General features: G+C 42.2%; 2 protein-coding genes across 5 annotated transcripts in view; one reads left to right on the forward strand and one right to left on the reverse strand.

The window, feature by feature from the left end:
• Positions 1 to 20,313, forward strand: part of LOC119649570 — a 49,660-nt gene extending 29,347 nt beyond the window's left edge. The window contains exons 8-11 of one of the 3 annotated variants that reach the window (XR_005249153.1): positions 2,649 to 3,266; positions 6,140 to 6,277; positions 6,422 to 6,522; positions 19,365 to 19,457. Coding sequence is in view for 2 of the 3 variants with exons in the window: in XM_038051771.1 (XP_037907699.1) it covers positions 2,649 to 3,266; positions 19,365 to 19,491; positions 19,556 to 19,938 (1,128 nt within the window). In the remaining variant the exon portion in view is untranslated. Of the gene's footprint in view, positions 1 to 2,648; positions 3,267 to 6,139; positions 6,363 to 6,421; positions 6,523 to 19,364; positions 19,492 to 19,555 lie in introns of those variants that run through there. The other 2 variants (XM_038051771.1, XM_038051772.1) reach the window with 2 other exon arrangements.
• The window catches only part of LOC119649571 (glycine receptor subunit alpha-2), a 371,241-nt gene that overhangs the window by 252,878 nt on the left and 91,371 nt on the right, over positions 1 to 26,992 (reverse strand). The window lies entirely within an intron of this gene.

Raw genomic sequence — 26,992 nt, forward strand, 5'->3', positions numbered from 1 at the left:
GGATCTTTTTCACCCCAAACTTCAAACCAATTGTCTGGCATCGTTACTTCAAACGGCGAAAAAGGTCGTAGACAACTACATCCAGGTCAACACGCTGGCCGGACAGGACGCTCAACCGAAACGGTCCTGCATCAGTTGACAGATTGTTATGGGATGCCATAGAAATAACACTGTATGCGTTTGTGGCATCGAAAGAGCGTTCGACAACACATCGCATAAAGAGATACAAGATGCCCTAATCCCCAAGAGAGTGGAAAACACCCTGGCCATCAAGATAGGCAGAATGTTAGAGAGTAGGCAAATAGAAGTACCGACATGTGCAAATTTTATTGTCATGAAAACTACTCAATGTTGTCCACAAGATGGAATATTATCACCATTAATGTGGAGTTTCGCAGTTGATGAGCTCCTAGCAGAAGTAACAAACACTAGAATACTGGTTCAGGATATTGTTTAAATCTGTAGAGGAAAATATGAGAATACCCCATTCGGCAGAATTCAAATAGGACTGTTGCAGAAAGGCAAACTTCAGAGGCTGGCCTGCGTGTGTATCAGTGCCAAACTGTATCCCTAAAGGTCTTTTTGGGATTGACTTCTCTCCATCTGTACATGCACATACAGGCGCTGAAGGCGATCTTCAGAGTGTGTGGGAATACCATTGAGGCGGCGAGTTGCCCAAATCGAAGGAAAATTGATATTCTTTTTAGCGACATCCCGAATTACTGACACTAAGCGATAATATGACAACCACGTTTCACTTGAAGAAGAAGTTTGAAACACGTTGGAGCAACAGGGCATGACATTGACATACTGCTTAAACCAGCATCCGATTACCTGGTACATTGACGGGGCCCTTACGGCAGAGAGAGCAGGCACTGGGGTCATCGGTCCAAAGAAAATGCACTTCGAATCAATGGGTAAACCTACCAGCATATTTCAATCCGAAATATTGGCCATAGACAGATGTGCTCCCCATCAACCTAATTTTAATCGACAGCCAAATGGCTATTAAGGAACTTAGGCCCTACCAAGTAAATTCGAAACTGGCATGAAAACGCCTTAATAAACTTACCACGCTCGGCTCGCTCAATAAGGTCTGGATACTCTGGGTCCAAGGCCACATTGGGTTAGAAGGCAATCAAGCCGCGTTGAAGCTGGCCAGGAAAGGAGCACCGATGCCGCTTTGTAAAGCGGCCCGTAGGCCACGACCACCCTGTGGGATCGGAAGTGGGTTCCTGGCTACAACGAAAGTGGAACGGCTGAGGGAACTTTGCTTATGAGGAATGGAAAAACCCAGGGTACTCATTGGGGGGATACGATCACAAGCGGTCTAAAGATTGTTTCAACCAAACCAAGAAGAGCCTCCGAATGATAGTGGGAAAACTCACTGGTCACCGCAGGCTAAACTCTCACCTGGGAAAGCCAGGGATATCCACGGACACTGCCTACAGATTCTGTGAGAAAAGTGATGAAATCTCCACACATGTTCTGGAACAGTGTCCAGGTTTAAACGACATACTATAGTTTAAAGTTATACTATAACCAGTAAAGGGGCACAATAGTTCTTCTAGGACGCAATGCGACTTCATTTGACGATGTTATTATTACGCATGAACATCCCGCAATTGACGGGCACGTGGCTGGGATGTGGCTGACCTGTCGGTTGTCACTAGTCAGGTGCCCGATGATCGAATTAAAAATGATTTGGCTAACCGGCTACCGGAAAGAAGATTGTTGACCACAGGCTGTTTAAATAGTGAGCGAGAATTTCATATTTTTTTAGTCTATAAGCGAGAATTGTATGGGTTTATTCATCGATAGTAAATATTTTTTTATAAATGCTCACACACAAAAATATTTGGGACCCCGCTTGGCTTCCCAGTACGTGGATGGTGTTTTCAATTCAACTGGCGACCGGGTACGTTACGGGCTTTTCCGGCGTAACTAACAGGCCCAATCGCACGTGAATGGTGACCTTAAGTTAGCAATGGAACGGCAGAGTCCATTAAGCAGTAATCTCAAAAAATGCGGTTATGCACAGAGACTTATCACGAACGAAGACGGAAAGAGGAAACTATAAACCAACAGGTCTGTCAACCCAAGAACTACAGGGAGTAATCACACTAGAAGAGCAAATTTTACTAATAACTCAGCAAAATGAAGCCATACACACCTCGATGCTCAATCTGGCGAGGCGAAAAGGGAAATGCATTTTCCGACCGTATGGGCATACTGAAGCGATGAATTTGGATTTAGACCTTGAAGTTTGTCAGAGCACTTCATTTGGAGATAGTAGCGATACACTAGAAGGCAATATGGTCAGCATTGTACTTGTTCAGAATTGTACCTCGAATTTGATGCATAGACTCACTCACTATTGAATCGATTAGTACATATCCGACATCTAGTCCGCAAATCACCCTTTCCGTGGCAACAATTTGTATTATGTTGTCATCTGTGGTCCCTGCGGTCGTACTTTGCAAGACCCATAATGCAATAATATCAAAATGAATTCAAATTAGTCAAAGTGTCCTTAGGATCTCTTAACTCACCTCTGCACATCAGAGCGGATGGATTAGTCGTACACTCGTAGGACATATTTAATAGTTATTTTTGAATGGCCGATAATTGATTTTTTGTCCCTATAGGTATTCTGCCTAGCAAACAACTTGCAAGTGAATTCGACAGATATCAAACTCGACGTCACAATCGACAAAGTTGAAATGGACCTCAAAGGATTAATAAGATGCTTTACTATTGACAACACAATGTGCACCCTCAACATAGATGAAATCATCCGCGGTCCGATTACTGGGAAAAACCCTACAGATGTATCTCTCGAAAACAGTCTTAACCTGCTTATGCGCAACTACTGCCGAGCTATAGTGATAACCGCGTCGTATATTTGTGCAATATGGCGAGAAGAGGACACCTACTATTTATTCACAGCATTCGAGGAGGACCGGCCATTTGTAATGAGTTGCAAAACTCAAGACAAATTGCTGGAGTGGATGATTAAAAATCGGCCAAAAGACAAGGAGTCGGATTGGTACCAGATTGTTCGTGTTGAAATTGCATCAATTCAATTGAAGGATTTACCAAAAGCGTCCAAGCGCCAAATGTTGCTGAAGCCGAAGAAGTTTGATACATCAGAAACGCCTAAACGTGACAAGAGGAAAATTAAGAAAGTCGCGTGTACAAAGAAGGAGGCACAATTCGTCGAGAATGTTTTTAGTGAGAAGCAGGATATCAGGGACGTCTCTAAGGTATGTATGATATTATGTTGTCTAGCAAAATTTGTAGTCTCCACTCCGGGCATCCAATTGGTCCAATTTAATCAGCCTTTATCGTAATAGAAAAAAAATTGGAGGGACGGAAACTCTGCGCCTCAAAAATGAAACATTTTCTGTTTTCTGTTATGAGGGACTTTCGGTGCAACACTATTCCATTCAAATATTACCATATATTGTGGGGATTTCCACCAAGTTTTCAAAATGTAGTAATGTATTCTTATTAACTTCTTTTGGGCAAACATTGATCTGAGATTTATTTCGAGCCCTGGATTTTTTATATAAGCTGGTCACCGTATTTATTGTAAATTTGGCGAGTGGAAGAATGGACCGTGGTAGTGACAAAGGTAAAGAAGAATTTGAAAAATGAAAAACCCACCCACGTTAAATATTAATTATTATCATTTATTTTTGAACATTGAGAAGGATATGGTAATTCTGGTACTTGCAGTGCTTCCTTACTACACAATTCACTATCTCAATTGAACGCCAGTTATCGCCGCATTTAGACTGTGCCTCTTGCTTTACAGGAACTTTGCTCACAGGTTTTGATAGCACCATTCCCTAATGCTAAAGACACTATAATTGCTGTTTCCGGTTCCGGTATGAGAAAAATTGAACCATCTTTTGAAAAGGCATTTAAAATTCCATTTCCTCAAAGCCATAGTGTACCCAGTCACCCAAAACAGTACAACCATATCAAGATAAAAAATCTGAATGAGTTCTACATTTCTGGAGGTGTTAAAGTGAGCAAAAAACTGCTCAGTGCTACATGGTCCACCTAATCGCGCTTCAACTCCTTCCAGGATTTTCCGGGACACCCGCATTCCTCCTCTACTATTCTGCACCAAGTGCTTTCGGAGCAACCTTCTCGCGAGCCATCTTAGGAGAGAGGGTTTCATTATATGGTGTAGCCAGGAACGCAATTATCGTCAATCCTTAATGTCTAACTTATCCATTGCCACTTCCACTTTCTGATCACATCGGCCATGGGTAACTGGCCTCTGCGCCGTCCAAGTCCTTCATTTGAAATATTACAAAGCCGGCGTGTACAACATGGTAGGCAGGTAGCGGTCAGTAGCCGCCCCGAGGAGCCCAATTAGCACTGTGGTAAGCCGTTTTGATGCAACAAACTCTTAGGACCATGGTTGATGTTATGAATGAAAGCAAGGAAGCAGGGTACAGTCGGCTCAGATCTTCGGAGCCAGAAAACAGTTCTCTCATTCTGCAGCTAGAGATGTCTCTGAGATCCTCAAAGTGTCCGTAGCCTGACGCGAACTAGAGCTGGGCAACCACAAAAGTAGTGTCTGAGGGTTTCCCCTTCTTCTCCGCAGCTTCTGCAATGTGAATTGTAGAGTATGCCGAGTCTGAGGGCATGGTCCCCTATAGGCCAGTGCCCCTCCAAATCGCCGTAATCTTGTATGTATTTGCATGCATCTGTCACAAGAGCTCTTGCGATCGGTTTTGTTATAAGTGGTCTAAATCCTCCTTGGCTTGGCACAGGTGCTGAGCTTTCGCCATCTGAGGTCCGCGGCACTTAATAATACGAGTAGATTCCCCCTTGACAGTCGCCAGTGGGACACAAACTGTACCCACAGAAAGACTGTCAAGAGCAGAGCCCCGCCTGGCTAGTTCAGTGAATATTACCTTGCAACACGCCGCCGGTCTTCCACTTTGCCATGGTTAGAAAGTCTGCAGCAAAATTTCTTATGAAGTTGAAAACCAACTGACTTCATGAAAAGCTCTGTGCTCAAATAATGTGTCACGTATAACGAGGCGGTGGAAGATGGTGAAATCCATAAAGCTTCCAGCATTATCTTTTCGGTCATCGAGATCATGTTTCCCCATAACATTCCCGAGCAAGGTGTCGCCAGAGCCTACCTCAGCATGCAGATCACCCCTCACGATCACGATGCCACTTTTATGGCGCCTCTCTTGAACTATCTGTAATTGCTCATAAAAAGCATCCTTTTCCACTGTATCGGAAGTCTCCGTTGGTGCATATCACTATACAATTGTGATGCTCCTTAACCTGCACCGCAATCAGAATCTCGTAAGAAACTGACTCCCAGGTCAAGAGAGAACGCCTTGCAATTAACATGAGTAACATTCAGACACCGGATTCACGTCTAATACCACGAGGAGAGGAGTACTCTCCAGAATCCCACCATCTTACTTCGCGTAGAGCCCAGAATGTCTAGCATATCTCGTAGAAATTCTAGCTCGAATTGGGCACCGTGACAGCGTTGTCGAGGAGCGTATGTATATTCCAGAAAGCAATCAAAATCCGTTTTTGATATCTAAATGTCACAGCCATGTGGTTTGTCCCTATCCGAGACGTTGTTGCAAGTTGCTAGCCCACAGATTTCTGTGTCTTTAAGTCGGCTATTACGCCAAGCAGGAAAGACTTTGAGTGTATTCTTCAACTCACATTGTGTGCTGCGTAATGTTTTTGTCCAAAAAATGAACTCTACTACAAAACCTTGTTCTGTGTTTTTGAGCCATCGGAACTGAAGATCTCAGTATATCCAACCAAGCATTCTCCTGGTTCGTCCAATTCTTCTCTACCTGAATTTTGAACTCCTGCCACAACACATATTGAGGTGTCCGAGAATCCGAAGACATTGCTGAAACTGGATTCAGCTCTTTCAATATCCATTCCAATTTTAAATATACACGCCTCACATCCGTTGTTTCCCCATAGACCTAAATAAACTAGTCTATGATCTGCATTGTGCTGTTCAGTTTTGGATATACAAATTAAATTCTTATGTTTTGTTTAAACGAAAAAAAAATGATTTTTATTTAACGACGTTTGATTTAAGACTAATTACAATTTCGTTCTTAAGTCTAATTGTCACCTTGGTGCTGACGCTGCAATTGCATTTCGCTGGGAAAATAATTTAACGTTTTCGTGAAGAGAATTCCAATGGATCATGTTTCGATAGACACATGGATGAATTTGATGACACAGGTGTCTACGGTGGGTACGTTGCTAATGGGGTTGAGTGACCGGTGTTACAGGTCATTGGGGACATTTGAATTAAGAATGTTGGTGCAAGTGTCCTTAACTCTTCCCCTCTTAGTTCGTATGTCCTCATACGATATTAATACAATGGCGTCCGATACAGGCTTCGATGTTCTTGTCGTAATCCTGGATCGGCACAATTTTTTGCATTCATCTCGCTCAGCTGCATGCTCACCGCTGGAACATTGACGGACGGCTTCGATGGTAAGTTCATCATTAGGTTCGGTAACGAAATTGATGAAGGATTTGGCGGCGTATTTTGCGGTAAGTTTGTAGGTTTAAGTTGAGATTTTGAGGATGGTTCAATAACTACTCTTGTTTTTGTGGATCCTTTGAAAATGCTGAATAATTTTGCTACTACCAGAAATATGAAGATAATCGAAAAGGAGCTATACGTTATCCACCTGTCGGTTTCCTTTTTTGCTTCAAGTAACTTTATTTGTCTAGTATTATTGATATGCATTTCCTTGATCAATTCCATAGAGAGAATTTCGACTAATTCATCCTTTTCTACCCCAACATGTAACAAGGGTGGCAGGAGTTGTATGTTGGTAGTTTCCAATGATCTATAGCTTTGGTTGTTTACCGTTATCGTAATGTTCTTGAATTTTATTAAGTATGTACCGCGAAGATCCTGCTCGGTACCATTTATATCAACCTTTCCTTTAAAATCGTTAAATAGCAAAGTATCTGCTGCGATTTCCTCTACGAGTGGAACATGATGGCCATTGGTCTTGTTGCATCTTGCTTCGCTACTTTTGAATAACCGTGGGATACACGTTGTGTGACTAATATTTCTAACATTATTATCCCTACATATTGACAAGCTATTAAAATTTTTGCATTTTTCTACAATACCAAAATAGTCTACTCCATTTTTCAAAATGTATTCATATTCGATTCTATTTATGACATTATTTCTTTTTACTGGTTTAATTAGGAATTCTTCATAATTTACATTGTGCGTTTTGGGAACATTGATAATATAAAAATAGTGCGTACTATTATGGAAGACGGTAACATCTGCAAATTCTAGAATATCTTCTACATTTCGGTAAGGCATATCATCGGTATCAAAATTTTCTATGATTGTTTCTACTTCTTCTCTCGAAAGGATATTGGAATTTACTACATTTGATTTTGCTAGTCTGATTGATTCTACTACATTTAAAAGTTCTTCCTTTACAATTCTAATTTTATATTCTGTGCTTAAGGCCAAAGTGTTCTCAAATATTTTTTTTTTTTTAGCATATTCAAAATTTCGTCTGTAACATTGGTGATTTTATTAATCCTTTCGTTATATTCCCTATTTATTACTACCTGTTTGTTACTGTTCTCCAAGAGATCATTTAACTTTCCATTCAATAAAACAAAATCATCGTGATCGGGATTACCTGCAATAAATTTCCAAGCAGATCCAATGAAATTTAAGGATCGTTTCGCTTTCTTCTGCTTTACCTCCATGTTTTCGATTAGACTCTTAATTTGCGAAAGTTCGTGAGATAACAACGGATGGTAGGGATTTGTTTTTGGAATGTGTTCTGTTAGTAGAGATGAGACATTATTGAAGAAGTTCGTGTATTGGTCCAATCGGAAAAAGTGTATGAGCTTTAAATTGCCATTTTGGATTCTTGCTGTTCCCGTTTTTAAAATTGCCAGTTCGGAATTCGTGTAATCTATCATTTGTATTTCAGCACCTATGGTCGTAAGGAGAAGCCTAAAAGAGAAGATTAATTACGTATATCGCTTTTGTGAATTACTCTGCCTCTTCTTGTTAACACAGTAGTTGGTCTATTTTCTTCTACTATTTCCTTTCTATATTTAGCTGTCAATTTAGAGCCTAAACGTTTATTGATTTTCACGAAAATTTCCTGTCCTACCTCATAGTCCTTAAGAGCTTGCCTAGATTTGTTGTGGTATGCTAGATCTTTTTCCTGTTTCTTTTTGAGAATTTCTACATTATCCCTACGAGATTTCTCTAGTTGTTCGGGGCTGGTTGACACTATTCGACCATAAAAAAGCTCAAGAGGTTTCTTTCCCGTGACGGAATGGATAGTTGAGTTATATTCATACACTGATCGTTCTGGCAACTCATCGAATGTCCTTTCGACATTGTCCGCTTTGAGGCATCTCATTATCTCTGAAAGAGTCGAATGGAACCTCTCGACTTGTCCATTCACCTCACTCTTGTAAGCAGGGGTTCGGTACACCTCGATCCCCAGCTGGTCTCTCATCATGAAAAGGATAGATGCAGAGTTCAAAGATTTTTCCCCGTTTATTACGACTTGTTTAGGTACCCCGTAAAATAGTAATAATTCCCTCAATGGCTTCCGTACGTTCTCAATGGGCCTGGACTTGATGGATCTGGCTTGCGCGAGTTTACTAAATTTGTCAAGGGTTGTTAGTATCGAATGTCGTTCTGCTAGATAGATGTCAATGTGCACGGTGTGGCCTGGAAATTCGGGAATGGGTGTAGGTTTCAGGACTGGTTTGTTGGGATGTGTGTCGTACTTGTTAGCTTTGCAGGTGATACACTGCTTAACTATTCTTTTTACTTTCGCGCTCATTTTTGGGAAATAATATTTGTCGATAATTTGCAACAAGTTCTCTTTAGCATTTCGGTGCGCCCTAGTGTGATACTTGATAATAATCTCATCCTGAGCCGACTCCTCTTGGACATTCTGAACCTCTTTTTGCGTATACCTGATTTTGTAGCTACTGAAGTATAGCGGGTAAATCTCCTGTACAAGCCCCATTACTTCCTCACTTGTCCTCAATCCGTTGATGACATTAGGATTGAGGTATCGCTTAAAGAAGGCTCGAAGAATACATGCTTCCAATAATTAGGGAAGGGTTTTTCCAATCGGTATGCCGTTTGTTCCCCAATATTAAGAACGATCTGAGTTTTGAATACGTTTAAGGGCGTTTCGACTGTTGGTATAAGATTATGAGAGGAGCTCTCGTCACTGTGAACGCTAGCAGACATAGTGTTAACCTTGGATTCTATCGGTGGTCGTGATAAGGCGTCTGCAACTACATTCGCTTTTCCAGGCTTGTAATATAATTCGTAATCATACTCCTCCAGGATGGACTTCCATCTTTTCATTTTCGTATTGAAGTTCTTATTACTTAGGGCGTACGTTAAGGGCTGGTGGTCGATATAAATTCTTACTTTTTTCGACCCGTAAAGGAAGTTTCGTAAAGATTTCAGACTCCATATTATAGCCAGCATTTCCTTTTCGTTGGTCGCATAGTTTTCCTCTGTTTTGTCCAGAGTGCGAGAAAGGAAGGTGATCGGCTTGCCGTGTTGTGAAAGAACGCCGCCAATAGCGTATTGGGAAGCATCAGTCGTTAGCTCAAATGGTTCCTCAAAATTAGGATGGCATAGAATCACGTCCTGTGACATGAGAGAATTTTTAATTTTGTTAAAAGCTTTTAGCGCTTCATCGTTTAGGTGAACCTGTATTTTACTGGAAATATTCTTGGATATTCGCCCTTCTTCCCTTCTTAAGAGCTTTGTAAGGGGATTGGCTAATTTAGCATAATCGATGATGAACCGTCGGTAATATCCCGCCATGCCTAGAAACGACCGTAGTTCTTTTAAGGTCCTCGGCGGAGGAAATCTCGCGATCGCTTCAACCTTCTGAGGATTGGTTTTGATACCCTCAGCGGAGACAACGAATCCAAGGAATTCCACGGAGTCCCTCAGGAACTCGCACTTGTCTAGCTGGACCTTTAGATTCGCTTCCTCCAAGGTTTTAAATATTGTTTCCATATTTCGAAGGCATTCATCCTCATCTTCCCCGAAGATGATAATATCATCCATGTATATGAAACATACAACACCGATGTGCTTACGCAAGATATCATCAAGGGCTCTCTGGAAGATAGCGGGAGCGTTTTTCAGCCCAAACGGTAGTCTAAGAAACTTATACTTTCCGTTGTTCACGGAAAACGCCGTTTTCTCAGTATCCGATGATCTGAGTCGTATTTGATGGAAACCACTTCGAAGGTCAATTACTGTAAAAACCTTTTTGTTTCTAAGGTTGGCCAAGATGTCATTTATCTCAGGTATGGGATAGGGATCTGAAATAGTGTTTTCGTTTAGCTTACGGAAGTCTGTAACGAGACGGTACTTTTTCTCACCTGATGCATCTGCCTTCTTAGGGACTACCCATATAGGAGAATTATATGGAGATTTGGATGGTTTTATAATTCCGTCCCGTAAAAGTTTATCGATCTCTTTATCTACTATTGACTTAAGCGCCATAGGGGACTGTCGTCCTTCGTTCGTATTTCGCCCTCTACGGTGGTGGTATATGTGAGGCTTTCATCAGGTTCACTGAAAAGGGTAGCAAATTTCCTAATGACATTGATAAGTTTTCGTTTCTGACTGTTACTTAGATGTCCCATTCTGATGTTGATGTTATTCACAGATTGAGATTCCTGTTGTTTGATGGGAATTCGGAGACTTCTTTTAATTATCATGTAGTTTTTCGCAGTGTGTATAATGGCGTCCAGCTCTTTCAAGCTGTCATTACCGATTATTCCGTGGAATGATTTTAGATACGGAAGGATAAAGAATTGTAAGGCAGGAGTATGGGGACCAAAGAGGTTTATCATGGCATGGTGTGTAATTTCGATATTACCACCTACTGAATTGGCAAAGAAAGGTCTTTCGTTAGGCGTTTGAGTTTTTACGCACTCGGGTCGGATATTTCTTGTTAGACCCGGTGTCGATCAAAAATCTTAGGATATTACCGCTCTTCGCCCTATATTCGATGTAAGGTAGCGAAGAGCTTGTCATTCTAAAAAATGTATATCTTGAAAATCGTTATTAACTTCCACATTTTCAGTTGTATAAATGTCCGGTTCTTGGGAAGTATCCTGTACCAAAGTTCCACTTTCTTCCGTTGCAATATAATCCGTCAAGGTTTCCTCATGTCCCTCGTCACCGTTGCGTAAAGCGTCCTCATACTGGGCTTGAGAGGTTTCAGTAAGATCCATTGTGTGGAACATGGGTTGTTGCTTATTAGGATATTGCAAGGGGGGATGCGTAGGTCTTTTGGGTAGAAGTTGAGCTGGTCTGTTGTGGGGTCTATTTTGGTAATCAACCATACGAGAGCGAAGAGACCTATCTACTTCCATTGGTTCAGGTCTCTGTGGTGGTTTTAGGAATAATCTTGGTGGAGATTGCCTGTATTGAGCAGGTGCTTGGTACTGTTGACGATAAGGATAATTTTGATTCGGTTGTTGGTAAGGGAAACTTTGTCGTGAATAGTAAGCATTTTGTTGAACTGGAGGACGCGCTTGTCCGCGTAATGCAGGGTGAGGCAACGTGAGCTCCGTTCCCAATTCAATGGAGTGTTATAGGACTCCAGAACGGCGTCTGCCTGACTGACGATTTTATTGCTGATGACACTTAGAATCCCAAAGTATTTGGGTGAACCTCTCTCGGCTGCGTAGATCTGTAACACCCTTTCGACGCTCTTCCTCCAAGAGCTATATTCTGCTGCTTGTCCGGAAAATTCGCGTAAGCTCTTCACGATATCAGGGACTAACTGATCTTCATTTATGCCTTGGTCCATATCAAGATTTGGGTCAGGGCTAGGATGTAAAACCCTCTGTACTAACCGGGGTACTTCCCTAGTTAGAAGTTCTGTCACTAGTGCTTCAATTTCGCGGAGTTGAATATTTGGGGGAGGAACTGGAGGCTGTTCATCGCTATTCAACGTAGGTGGTTGAATTAGGTTTTCCCGACGGGCCATAATTATTTTTTTAAAAAAAATTTATAACACTTGGAGAACTGTACTTACAGATTTTTGGCTTGTAATACTCCTTTCTTAATTTTCTCGTTAAACAATTTCTCTTTCACTTTCACTTCTTCAATTTGGCAATTTTTATTTGGAATACTACCTCTCTTTTCTTGATTAACTACCTACTGAAATTCCTTAATTAATTCGGATTAATTTTTTTTTTTTTTTTTTTAATTTACTTTCCTTCTAATCATCAATCTAATTGAATCACTTTTCTCACCGATAACAATTTTTAACTTTCTATCACTTAAATTTTCTCAATTTTTTTAGCTTTTATGTCCTTAACAACTTAAACTTCTTTTCAATTTCTCAGATTTTAACTTTCTTTCCTTGATCAGCTATCTAATGAAATTCCTTAACTTCCTTACATAAACACTAGAATTTCCATCGCGGGCGGCTGTCGGTACTTGCCGACTCCTTTTCGTCTACAAAAAATTTTTTTTTTTTTGGTAGTTACTGGGGGGCCCCTTTTCCACGCCGATGGTTTTCGAACCTTTCCGGTTTCCCGTATTCGGACGATTATTATTTTTTTTTGTACCCGAACCGCACGGAATTGCTACTCGTTCCGTATATTTTGTACTTTCGTTTCGCACGTTTTAATATCTTTGCGTCGAACCTTTCGGGTTTCCTCCTTAATCGGACGATCGCGAATTATTTTGAACGATACGATACTATTCGTCGACAAAAAAACCGTACTTTTGCTTTTTTTTTTTATCCGCACGATCCGGGTCCCTGCTCGGGCGCCAATTAAATTCTTATGTTTTGTTTAAACGAAAAAAAATTATTTTTATTTAACGACGTTTGATTTAAGACTAATTACAATTTCGTTCTTAAGTCTAATTGTCACCTTGGTGCTGACGCTGCAATTGCATTTTGCTGGGAAAATAATTTAACGTTTTCGTAGAAGAGAATTCCAATGGATCATGTTTCGATAGACACATGAATGAATTTGATGACACAGGTGTCTACGGTGGGTACGTTGCTAATGGGGTTGAGTGACCGGTGTTACAGGTCATTGGGGACATTTGAATTAAGAATGTTGGTGCAAGTGTCCTTAACTTACATATGTATATACCCAGGGAATGAATATTGAATAGTGAATCTAAAACTGCGTCAGATATCGTATTGATGACACCGGAAATCCCCGGATATACAGTTCTTTGCAGCGGGACTAATTAACATCGAAAATTCTTGTAGCCTACCTTATCCCCTCACACTATATATGTTTAAGCGAACAACGGCCTAAACCTAATAACAACGAATATCCACAAATTTAAGTTTTCATGTATTTACTGAAAGCCTATTCCTAAGTCACCTCTCCCCTTAATCAAATCAATTCAATTCCTCTATTTTGAAACCAAGAATGAAAAGCAGACTCTCAGGGCTTTCCGCGCTGGTAAGCATGTTGGTTTTCATTTAGTGGTTGCGACCTTAGCGTCTTCTCGCAAACATTACGCTCAACCAATCCCTCCAAACATTTCAGAGAGAAAGATGTTAAATTGATCTTTCTGAAGTTCTTTGGTTTGAATAGTCATCTTTCCCAGGCTTTGGAATGAAAACCTTAACCTTATGGTAATAGGGAGGCATATAGCTCAGCTATTGGAAAAATATATCTTAGAACCTTATTTAGCATCGCAGGATAGATACCATCCATACCAGATGTTTTGAAGTGCTCAATGGATAATAAAGGACAGTATAGCAGCTCTGTCTTTTCCGTGGCAGTGTCTCAGATCCTCTTGCAACATTTTTGTGTCCAAAGCTTTTGCAGAAACCGGCAACTACCTTCCTCTGAGTCCAGTCACCTATTCTCCCCGATAGTGTACTTTCAAGAGGGTCTAAACAGATTCAATTCTGGAGTCTGTAGAAGTTCAAGTCGAAGAGAGTCCAACTTCGTTAACCCATCCCGTTTACTAACTCTACACAGCCTTGAAGTCCTCCTTCGCCCTAGTTCCTCACACTATGCTCAAAAGTCTCGGTTCGAACGCTTTATGTGTTTCTCTTATTCATGTTGTAAGTTCTTGAAGTCTAACCAGTCTCCACTCCTATTATTTTTGTAAGCACGATTGAGCAACTATCTGTTTGATTTTGCTGATTTTTCACACTTCTCCTTTTACCGCGTTTGAATTAGGTAATAGGACAAGTCTCTTCAAAAAACCCTAAAGTTCCTTCTATCGCCAAAAAAGTCCTCAGTCGCCAAGTCAGCTACACTTTGTTGCCAAGAAGTTCATTGGACTTCATTCAATCCATTTTTCTAAGGTTCCGTCTTTGTGTTAGGCTGCTCTCACGCAATGTAAAACTGAATTCCAAGCAACGGTGACTGACAGTAAAACTTCGTTTAGCACCCGCCAGTCTCTAATCAACCCTCAAAAAATATTGTTAGGTCAATTATTTCACTTCTCTTGTCCCCACGAGCGTAAGTACACACGATTGGGAATATCATACTTCCTACTATAATCTATATTGCTACATTTTTCTTTCTTCTTTCTGGTCAATTTCCCAAAAAACATAATGATATACTATTATTACCTTAATTCGAGTAGATATCGATATGGAGGGTACACCTCTATATGGTGTCCAGGCCTTCGTGATATTTTCACATTCTTCTGAAAGAAGTGATCATTTTCTAGTACCTGCACTCACGCCTTTCCAATTAATGTCACTAACTAACTAAACTAAGACCGGTTCCGGAAAGTAGCAATAGAGAGCCTTCACTGGATACTCCACATAACAATCTTTGATGCAAGAAAAATTACACCCCTTTTGCAAGTATGAAGACTGCCCACTTAACTCAGCCCCCGTTTTTCCTCTTGTCATTAATCTAGTGTTGTAAGTGTGGCGGTCAACTGCGTGGGAATATAAATGTCTCAGCATGGTTGCCTTTAGCCACTTCAAACATAAGGGCGCAAGCTTTTCATCCTTTACTGATCCAATACTACAGATTTTGTTAAAACGGACCCATGGCTCTTGTACCAGGTGCTACTTTGCTAGCCTTGCTGTCAGTTGAAAGGAGAGGGTTTGGCATGCTGCATATTCATTTAACTTGCCTTTATGCTTGCAGACATAAATGTAGTCTATTCCGAAAGTGCACTTGCTAGCCTATCCCCGGATTCCACCAAAAGTTCAGCTTTATTCTTCTTCTTCTTTTCTTCAGCCTTTATCCCGTTCACAAGCGGGGTCGGCTCGTCGTGATCGGTTTCGCCACATGGCCCTATCAAATGCCTGATCTGGGTGCAATCTCGAGGCTTTTAAATCCCCATCCAGCATATCAAGCCACCGTTGTTTAGGCCTGCCTTTTCCACGATTGGTGCAACCCCATAACGATCGCGAATATCCTCATTTCGGATATGATCAAACCGTGTCACGCCACTAGTCTAACGCAACATCTTCGCCTCCAATACTGCAAGACGCCGTTCATTGCCTTTTATAGTTGGCCTCAGAACCATAGAGGGCGATAGGACGGACGACATTGCGGTAAATTTTAGATTTGAGACGATCGTTGATACTTCGATCACAAGGAACACCAGTTGTCGAACGCCACTTCATCCAGGTTGCGTTAATGCGTAAAGCAATTTCATAACGCAGTTCTCCATTGGCTGATAGCCCTGACCCGAGGTATTTAAATCGCTCAGTTCTGGGCAGATCACTGCCGCTGACAGTGATTGTGTCTGTTTCATGGCGATCGGCCGTCAAAAGTTCAGCTTTGTTTAGATTCAGTCTGAGACTGTGTTACATGAGGCAATCATTTCATTTTTGGACAATTTGCTCGAGATCATTTTTGCTATTAGATGCTAGGAAAACATAATCTGCATAAAGCAGTGTATAGCGCGCTGTACGTTGGATATCCCGTGTGACGGTGTCCATAATAAGCACAAAGAGGAGTGGTGAGGGGGCGCTTCTTTAATGCACACCAACAGAGACGAGAAGCGGTTTTAATACACCCGCCATACTTCGAACTTTACTTTTTGCATCGTGGTAGAGGAATTGAACCCAGCGGCTTGATTCACGGTTATTTTAACGATTTCGCGAATACGGTTGTCAAGAATGCATTCAAAAATCTTCATGGTATGGAAAGGTAACCGGATCGGACAGTAATTTGAACATTCTACTGGACAACCTTTCTCTTCCCATATTGGAACAGTGGTACTTTCTTGCCAGTCAGATGGTGTTCTAACTTCCTGAATAACCCGATTAAAGAATGCACTGAGTCACAGAGTTGGGTCCCAGCTCTTCACTTTCCAGAGCTCAGATGCGATGTCGTCAGGTCCTGTGGTTTTCCTCGATTTCATTCGTTTTATTGCCTCCTCGACTTCAGTTGCGTTGATTAATGGAACTGGTCCAAATGTCGGCAATGATTGTGGAAGTGGAGGATGAGCAAATTCTTCAGTTGAAATCTGCTCGAAGTATTCTCGCCATCTATCCGTCGCGGCTCGACGGTTGGTAAGCAAAGTACCGTTCTTGTCATTAACGCAACAGAAGTGTTCAATATCCTGTGTATGTTCGTTACGGCTTTTAACAAGTCGATACAGATCTCTTTCGCCACCCCGAGTATCCAGTTTATCGTAAAGATTTTTGTAATGGTTCGCTCGAGTAAGAGCGACTGACATTCTTATAAATTCGCCAATTGGCCGGTGTTTTATCGTCGAGAAATTTGTGGTAGAGGCGTTTCTTTTCACGGACCTTCATTTCAACATCGTCATTCCAAAGCCAACTATCTCGGTTGATGTACCGCTTACCCGGCTTGATGACCCCGAGGGTTGCAGAGGCCGCTTTGCGTAAAATGTCGGTGTCTTATGAGAATATAGTCGATTTGCGTTTCGCCGTTCCCTCTATAAAATGTAGGAAGATGAGACAATCGTTTGATGAACCATGTATTCATAAGTACAAGGTCATGGGTGTCCGCAGAATCGATTATACGCTCGCCACCCTCATTGCGCGCTCCGAACCCCTTTCCTCCATGGCCTTTTCACCCACATGACCATTAACATCGCCGGCAATAATAATATAGTCGTCAGCAGGCACGTGACAAGTCTTTTCATCGAGAAGTTTCCAGAAGGAATCTTTCTTGGCATCAGGTCGACCTTTCCGTGGTGCGTACACGGTGAAGAAATGAATAGTGCGATCAGCTGATATAATGGTGAGCTTCATCAGCTGATCATCAAATCGTTCGACTTCTTTAATGGCATCACGGAAACCCTCTGAGATGGCAATGCCAACACCATACTGAGTGTGTGGGCTACCAAAATAGAGAAGTTTATAGCCATTTTTACCGCGTTCGCGTTCAAAGTCGCAGCTTTCAATGCGCGTTTTCCGAAGGGCTCTTGTGAGTTCCTCGGTCTTTCTAGCGAGGTTACGAACATTTAGCGTGCAGATACGTATTTTTTTTATTCGGTTTGTTCAGACTAACTTGCCTACGTCCTGACGCCGTCCAAGCGCTAAGAACCCTTGCCTATTTCTCGACAGGACCGGGGCATTTCTCCGAGGCTTGTGACTTAATCCGTAACGACAGTGTATGCATTTTCTTGGTCGGCCTGTCACCCTTTCACGAGAGGTCAAGAGAGGTCAGGTAGGATTTAGCATAGTGGAATAACTACAACTATTCTCTATTTATCTCTTTCCCTGATCTCAACATTTTATTTGTGTTTTATTGAAGATAGTAGAAAGTACATAATAATAATCGTTGGTGCAACAATCCATATTGGATCAGGGCCATGAAGTGTGTTAGAGCACTTCATTCAAGACCGTTACAGTACACTGTAGGACGCAATGTGGTCAGCATTGCGCTCGCCCGAGATTATTACCCTGAATTGACTCAGGTACTCATTCACAGCTGAGTCGACTGGTACCGACGTCAAATCACAATACAAATCTCACTGCCGCCAGCGAGATTTGAACCGCGACCTTCCGTGGTTCAAATCTCGCTAATAACAATAAAAATCAGCTTTATTACGTCCGATTTCTCAGGATATTGCCACACTTGGTGACGTAGCAACGCCCATTCCCGAAAAGCTTCCCCTTTCTCCTGTTCCGGGCTGGAGCACCTCCAGGTTCACGGTGCCTCACATGCTATCTTACTTCCCTCTCTCACGCTTTTCTTGGTCGAAGCGTAAGGTTCTGACATGTAAGGTTTAGTTGTGGACCTTTCTGGCTAACCACACCGTAGACATGAAGTGTAAACTTTCCATCGTGGAAAGTATGTCTTCCCCAGATTTTTCCGTCTGAGAAAGAGCCTGGTTAGACCTGTAAAATCCGTGCCTCGGCCGTGACTTGATTACTCAACATTGCGAATGGAATCACAGTCTGCGTCTTCTTACAACTTACTGATCCATCACCACAGACTTTGTTATACCAAACCGGAGACTCTAGCAAGATGTAAGGCCGGTCCTATAACTTTGCCTGTCTTGTTACATTTCTTTTACACATGCATACTGCATAATAGCCTTGAACTGTGAAAAGAGTGACAATCATACTCTCAGAGAGAACCAGCGACTTATTTCGCTCACTGCGTTTGCTCCAAAGAGAAGAGAAAAATGACTTGTTGACTGCTCAATTTAGCCGACTTCACCAATGACACAATTCCCGCAAGGATCGTTCGGTATATATTATAGACCTTTCTTTAAAGTCTTCCACTCTGTAAGTCAACCGTTTTTGGTTTCCAAAAATGCCTGAACCAACATTCCCCCGCCACTTAATTTATTCTTATTCTTCTACCTTTCTAGTTACTGACGCAACATTTTCTTTGATGGTTGCATACCCCGTTCTTTTCCCCTTCGCCTGGTATACCATAAGAATTCCTATTCATTATATATCGCTGAAATTATCTCGTCATAAGCTCTATCCTAATCTGTATCGAAAATATCCGTTAATATCACTTACGATAGCCAAAGGCCTTAACCGATAAGTTCGTGATTATCCGAGGCGTAGATATATTTCAGCAAAAAAAAGATGCATCTACATTTAGAAATTGCTACCTCTTTTAATCGTCTGTTAACGTTATCAAACTTTTTAACCCCCAACACACTGGAAAGTAGAACCTGCTGCTACTACTTTGATTTCTTGTTATTGCTGATCCTATTAATTTAGCTCAATTTTCTTGACTATAAGAACTTTGCTACTTTTACTTTCCGGAGACTGAATATGTCTTTATCGATTTATAGGTTGTCACAATGTTTACAATTATTTTCCTCACAACTTAATCGTTTACATAACATTGAACGCATTTTGCTATTTTAGCGTGATAAGGCCGCCTGTATAGTAGCAGCAGCGATGTGCTATCTGAACGACATATCCAAGTGGAAGAAAGAAGATTTCGAGACAATTAGCAGATCTGCACTCATGTTATTTATGGATTCAGTCGCTGGTAAGCAACTCACACTAACCTCATTCGCCATAAGGAGCTCTTTAATTCAGTCATAAATTCACAGCGCAAGGCACCACGTCCATTGACATCGATAACCTGGAGAAGTTCTTCCAATTGCAGCAGGTTCAAATGCAAGTTGAAGCCCTACCGACGGTTGCACAATGTAGCCCCTCTCGGGATGACATCAAGGAAATATTGGCACAATGTTTCAGCAAATACAAAATTGCTTACGTAATAACAGAGTCGAAGAGTATGCTCGCTCTCCACTGGAAAAGCGTCTTCTACGTATTCCACCCGGAGGGCAAATCAGAAGAAGGACAGTACGTGAGGGCATGTACGAACAATTTCGAAGCATTCAGCGGGCTTGTAGAGCATTTGGTAACGAAAATTGATGACCACCCCAAAGAAGTGCTCTTCGGCTCCGTCAAAGTTCTTGTGCTGAAATGAAGTAACCGCCAACGCTATGTTGATATTGTTTGTAATTATTTCAAAATTTTTGAGTAGCATTAAAAATAACGTCTGAACTCGTAGAACTCTTGTAGCTATGGATTAAGTAGGCCGGAGGATGCCTCACTCAAGTCTTTGCTCGCAAATAACAATAAATTGTCTTCTAGAGTGGAGAGGAATGGTTCAAGCACGTCAAGTGCTCAGAACAACAACCGGAGAAGGAGCCTCGTGGACAATAACCCCAAAACGTATAGTCGAGAACGACAACGGCTGCAGTATCGAAGCTCACCGTGGGATTTTCCACATGAATATCACAGAACTTCGTATATCCTGCTCTATGCGTCTAGCTGCACTGCCGTTGCTTCCGTATTTGCCTTATTTTAACCTCCTTTTCTCCACTTGGTATATTCGCTCCAGCATAGTAGGCTCAAAGACAATTTGCGCAAAGTGAATGTCGAACGAAGACATTGTCTCAATGAGAATACAAAGAAACTACAGGGGAGACATAGCGTCTGATGCATAAAACATTATACAAAACGAATATACGGAGCTTGTTGCAGCGACATGTGAGCATAACAGCAGAGCCAGGTATGCATTTGCATACTAGGATAGACACTCATGTATTCCGTAGCTTTCGCCAAAGCAATCATTATCTACTGGATAATTGAAATTCGCAAAGGATAACGATTAATCCAATCTAGGCGGAAATTATTATTCTGGGCAGGTTTGGTATCGACTTTTTTCAATAGATTTTTATTCAAAGCAAACCGACCGTCTAGTAAACGTTGTGCAAAGTCATTGAGTATGCACACTCCCACTCCTTATCCTCACATTTGAAATCCATGGAGACTTTCAAAATGGGAAAGGTTCATTTCTTTACAAAAAATTAAATTATTCGATACACAAACTAAAAAGGGATGTGCGGTGGACCCTAACTTCTAAAGAAAATTCAATAGTTCAGAGAAATGAAAAGGAAATCCAGGAAATGTGTGCCAATCCTAATGAAAGTTAAGAGTTCTATTTGAAATAGGGCTGACACAGGGATTGCTCATACGAAACACCCACATGAGGATTTATCAAATGAATCACTACCCCAATAACTGACAATGTAACTTTAGTCAAAATGAGATTTATAGGGGCAAATGTCATCCTAAAACAAAACCTTTCTATAACGCATTTAAAGAAAACGAAAGGCACCCTGGTCCAGGATTATAAAGACAAAAAAGCACTCATTAAAATAAATGACGCCACAAAAAGCAAAATTGCACCGAATGGCGAATTTTCCCTGGATCGGGTCTGCGCCTTCAGATTGCATCATTTCCTGGGGACTGTGACATAGTGAATGTAATTTTCTCTAACAGTGCGATGGCAGAGATGATTAGAGCGTCAATTTTACAATCTCGACGTCGTGCCGGGGGTTAGAATCCCGGCTATAGTAATGGATGTTTGTTATTGTCTAAAAGAGTTACTACAATGGACCTACTAAAGACCTGATTGCAGGAACTACGGTTACCCCTTTAACCAAAAAAAAAAATATCTCTGCAAGAATTTAATCGTTGGGTCTCTAGAGGATTTGACAAAGCCAATATCCTGTGCTAACTTTTGTGAGCCAACAAGGCAGGGTACTGCCCTAACTAATTCACGAATTAGCACGAGACTCTTCGCTCTTAGCAGTCGATTGTAGGAACTAAACCAATCGGAACGAATGTCTTATTGAACGCAAGCATATAACATATCTTTTAAAGAGTACCTTTGAGATACCCCCAAAACAAACATCCGCCACAGAAACCCTTAGAGAGGGACTAAGAGCTGATCTAGGCACGATTCCCAGTTGCTGTTTTTACCATTTGAGACGTGCACAGTTGGGTCTAGAAATAACAAAATACAACATAATCGTTTGACCGTAGGTTAACTTCCCATTCCCTTTTTAACACGTGACTTCAGCTAACCGAATTAGATGAGAAATCGACCACAAGTCCAGCACCCAACTAGTCTCGAAACCTTAAATCTCCAAGCAATACCAGGTGCAACTAACTTGGTCATTACTATAAAAAATATTTGTCAATACTAGCATGTGTTTTGCTAAAACTTTAAGGGAGGAAAGCCTGATCCTGGAACTGATGGTCAAGGGTAGGCAAGGCCTTGGGGCGAAACCGATCACCCATTACCAGGAGAGCAAATTCCGAGAAAGGCGCAAAATTTTGCTACCGAAATTATAATCAACTTCTATGAGGTGTATACTAGGAACTCTCATGAACTGAAAATGAACAAAGGCAAAAATTTAATTTCTTACAAAACAAAACGGAAGAAATATTCGAAATGATCCTCCAGATTGCGGCCTCCGGAACCAAGTTAAAGACACGATCCACAAAGCGACCTATGCACTCTCGGGGTCACCAAGCCGGGAAAGCGGTTCATCAGTCAAGGTGCCTGGCTTTGGAATTACAATGTCCAAATTAACGTGAAAGTAAATGCCTCTACCATATGTTCCTCAATGATAAAACGCTGGCCAATTGCCAAATTTATAAGAATTCCAGGGAACCAAAGAAAGCAATCGCTGTCACGCGAGCGGTCCATTACAAAGATTTGTCAGTTAATGACAAGAACGGTCAAAAGGTAGTATAAGTCCCGAGGCGAAACCCACAACCTGTTACGAAGCCACAACAGGAGCTTTGGACCCGGCAACGACAAAGGAATAACGATTTCGCATTTTCTCATGGAACGTGCGCTCCCTGTACAGAGATAAAGCTGATGAGCAGCTAGCCGATACCCTGGCCCAGCAAAAGGAGTCGGAACGGCTGGTTTGACGATGAATGTAAGCAAGCAACGGAACAGTAGAATGCCGCGTACCAAGTAATGTTGCATTCTCAAACAACGCGGGCACGCGCAGAGCGGAGCGGAGAAGCGACTTTACAGACGGAAAAAGGAAGCCTGGGAGAACCAACAAGTCTGTGGACTAGAAAAGTGTAGGGAGCAACCGCCTTATACACCTCGATGCTCATCCTGCCGACACAAAGAGGGAAATCTGATTTCCGACCGAATGGGCATATTGGAGCGATAGATTAAGTGCTTTGATGAGCTACTGAATAACCAGAACATCGGTGAGTTGGAGGTTCCGCCAACTGAAAACGACGGACAAATACTGCCACCACCAAGTATAAGAGAAACAGTCTACGCAATTCATCGGCTTAAAAATCAAAGGTCGACAGGAGCCGATGGAATTACAGCCGAATTAGTTAAATATGGAGGCGACCAATAACACTAAGTGGTTCATCAACTTGTGCTCAAGGTATGGAGCGGCAGATCAATGCCTGACGAATGGCAACTTGCATCATCTGTCTCATAAATAAAAAGGAAGATATCACACAGTGTAACAATTGTAGAGGTATCACGTTGCTGAGTACCATCTATAAGATATTCTCTGCTATCTTGCTAGGTCAGATAGCCCCATATGCCCAGAACATCATTGGCCCATACCAAAGAGGCTTCACTCCAGGCAAATCAGCAACAGATCAGATTTTCTTTGTGCGGCAAGCGATGGAAAACTATTGGAATATGGACACCAGTTGCACCATCTATTCATCGACTTTAAAACCGCCTATGATAGCATAGCCAGGGTAAAATTGTACACGGCCATGAGAGAATTCGGTATCCCGACGAAATTAATGAGACTGACTAGGCTGACCATTCGACATCAACAACGGTTTACGACAAGGGGATGCTCTATCATGCATCCTCTTTAATCTGGTCCTCGAGAAAGTGATCCACGATGCTGAGGTAAATGCGAGCGATAAGATCCTCTCTAATTCCACCCAACTATTGACCTATGCTGACGATATCGACATCATGGGAAGAACGACCTGAGACGTACAAACTGCCTTCAACCAGATCGAGCATGCGGCGATCGGTGCGTGATCTTGGGCTGCACACCAATGAAGGCAAGATGAAGTATATGGTGGCAATGTCAGCACCGAAAGCCAACCTACCAACAACATCAAACCGTACTGGTCAAACGGGCACAATAAAGATAGGAGAATACAACTTTGAGACCGTTGATAATCTCTCCTATCTAGGGTCGAAAATCACAACCGATAACAACTACGATGATGAAATCCACGCACGGTTGTTGTCAGCCAACAGAGCCTATTTCAGCTTACAAAAACTGTTCCGCTCGAAACGTCTCACCATAGGGTCAAACTCTTACTGTACAAGACAATGATCTTGCCAGTCCTCATGTATTCCTCGGAGGCTTGTGTTCTTAGCAAGACGAATTACGAACTCTTGGCCGCGTTCGAGAGCAGAATCCTCCGAAGAATGTTTGGCCCCCTACATGAGGATGGACGATTCCGTAGCCTGCATAAAGACCAAATCTATGAGCGATACCATGACCGTCACGTTGTGGTCAATAGGTTACGGTAGGCGGGTCACTTAATCCGTATGGATGTGTCTAGAAGGGCAATATGTATGGTAGAAAAAGAAGACGAGGCAGACCCTGCCAAAGATGGAGCGATGGCGTAGGTCAGGAAGCCAGACAGCTTTTAGGGATATCGAATTGGTGGACCTCGACGCAAAACCGGGATGTCTGGAGTCCTTTTTAAGACAGGCCTAGACCGGATACCGGTAGTTGCGCCGTTGATGATGATGAATGACAAGAACGATCAGCCGCAACGAATAGATGACGAGAATATATCAAGCCAAATTCAACGGAACAATTTGCCAATCCTCCACTTCGTATCTGATCCCTAGAATACGAAAAACTTGGACGCAGCACAATGGCTCAGTGAACTCTTCCCAGTGGTTTCGTGTGAGCACGATATATACGTGTACAGCTGCTACGCCACACCCAGTCTCATATTGTTTGAATTTGAAAACATGATAGATAGCCTCGTTCTCGATGCAAGGGGACGATGTCCAAAGTCCAAAGGGTCCAAAGAGTATCGCAAAGGGCCGAAGTCTATTAAGAGGCTTTTGCCAGGATAAATTTAATTCTGGCCAATGAAAGTGATGCAAGCCCCTTTTGCAAAGGGAAACAGGATACCTAAAGCCATGAACGCCATCAGGCTGGTCTGCAAAAGTATTAGACGAGGGCCTATTTTGCCCGAAAAACCCTACCGTTTAAGGCCAGAAAAAGGCTAAACACAAATTTTAAAATTGTTTATATTCTTTTTTGATTAACCGATACACTTGCAAACACTTGAGTTTAGAGCCTGCCAGAACAGACTAGACACGTGTTGCAAGCCTGTCAATGTTAGTCGTTAATGTTGCTTCGTTAAGGTGATAATGATAATTCAAGCGATGATGCTAGTTAGCAGTTTTAGTCGTTAAGCAGAAGAATAAATGATCAGATTCAAGATTCATTTTAGGTTTTAGTATATAGTCAGTGAGATCAGGAACACAGGATGTATTTCAATTTTAGGAAATAATGATTTAAGACTATGACTCCTGTTTCCACTCCTTGTATGAGTGTTCCTGAACGACCTTCAGAACATCAGCAGGGGAGGACTCGACCAATCTCATGGAATACAAACCAAGAGACTTACGGGCCGGTTGAGAGGACGATCATCCCCACAGATCACGTGTCCTAGTCTCTTGTTGAAAATCATCCAACGGTTATTTCCACAGCAAGAAACGCGTACTGACACATTTCATGTGACGGCAATTCCTGCAGTGATCACGGACGAGCTGTTAGAGATCTGCACCAGAATAGGTGATAATAAAAGTCCGGGCCTGGACGGCATACCGAACAGAACCCTTAAGCTCGCCGTAAAATCCAGACCGGACATGTTCGCTAAATTATTCGAAGCGTGAATATCTGACGGTATATTCCCTACAGCACAGAAGCGGCAGAAGCTGGTACTGTTGCCTAAGGCTGGTAAATCTCCAGGTGAACGATCCTCTTACAGACCCATTAGACTTCCAGACACTATGGGAAAAATGCGCGGGTAATTTACAATAGATTACTCCTGATCGTCAAAAGCCAAGGTGGCCTTTCAGATCGGCAGTATGGGTTCCGTAAAGCAACACCAACCATGGATGCCATCAAAATGGTTCCTGGCTTGACCGAAAATGCAATTCACTGAAGAAGCAGTACCAGCAAATTTTCTATAGTGGTGATCCTGAGCGTGAAGAATGCATTTAATTCGATCCATTCGAACCTAGCCACTATTGGTGTTGCCACCTATCTCGCCGTTATTGCCGACAGTTACCTGCGGGAACGGACGCTCTATTATGACGCCGATGATGGACCCAAGGAGTACATTGTCTCCACGAATATCCCAGAGGGCTTTGTACTTTGCTCACTACTGTGGAACATCATATGCAATGATGTATTTAACCTTGCAGCTCCGGAGGAGGCCACGATGGTGGGTTATGTTGATGATATAGCACTGGTTGTAGTCGCAAAGCATCTAGAGAATGCTGAGTTATACTCTTGCGAAGCAATAAGTGCGGTTAAGGCCAGGTTGGAGAGCGTTGGACTGGCACTCGCGGAGGAAAAAACGGAAACGGTGGTCATCGCAAACCGGCGGAAGTGAAATTACGCCCGAGTATGGCCTTGTCAAGAATAATGCCGAACAGGGCCACGATATACTTGTAGGCTACTTACTGCCAGGGTGGCGACCACGATCTTGCTTTATACCATCCCTTTTTGGGGAAAGACATTTAATTTCGACATTACGTAATGCTGAGTGCGTCTACAGATCCACGTCAGATGAGGTTGCATTCGTCATCTCCGGAATGATGCCAATTGACATCTAGGCAGATGAGATGACGAGTATATACAATCTGAAGTCAGTCTCTCCTTTGTCGCGGACGAAGAACGCCGAAAGGGAGAGATATATAAATAGATGGCAGGAGCATTGGGAGCACTCGAAAAAGGGCCGATGGACACACAGGAGGAGTGGCTGGCGAGACAACATGGGGAGATTAATTATAGTCTCACTCAGTTTCTGAAGGGGCATGGAGAATATCGTCATAACCTCTACAAGTTGAAATTGGACAATTCGCCCAATTGTCCAAACGGCAAGGAAGTCCTCGAGGACCCAGAGCACATGTT

The sequence above is a fragment of the Hermetia illucens genome, chromosome 2, assembly GCF_905115235.1.
Source record: "Hermetia illucens chromosome 2, iHerIll2.2.curated.20191125, whole genome shotgun sequence".
Lineage (NCBI taxonomy): Eukaryota > Metazoa > Arthropoda > Insecta > Diptera > Stratiomyidae > Hermetia > Hermetia illucens.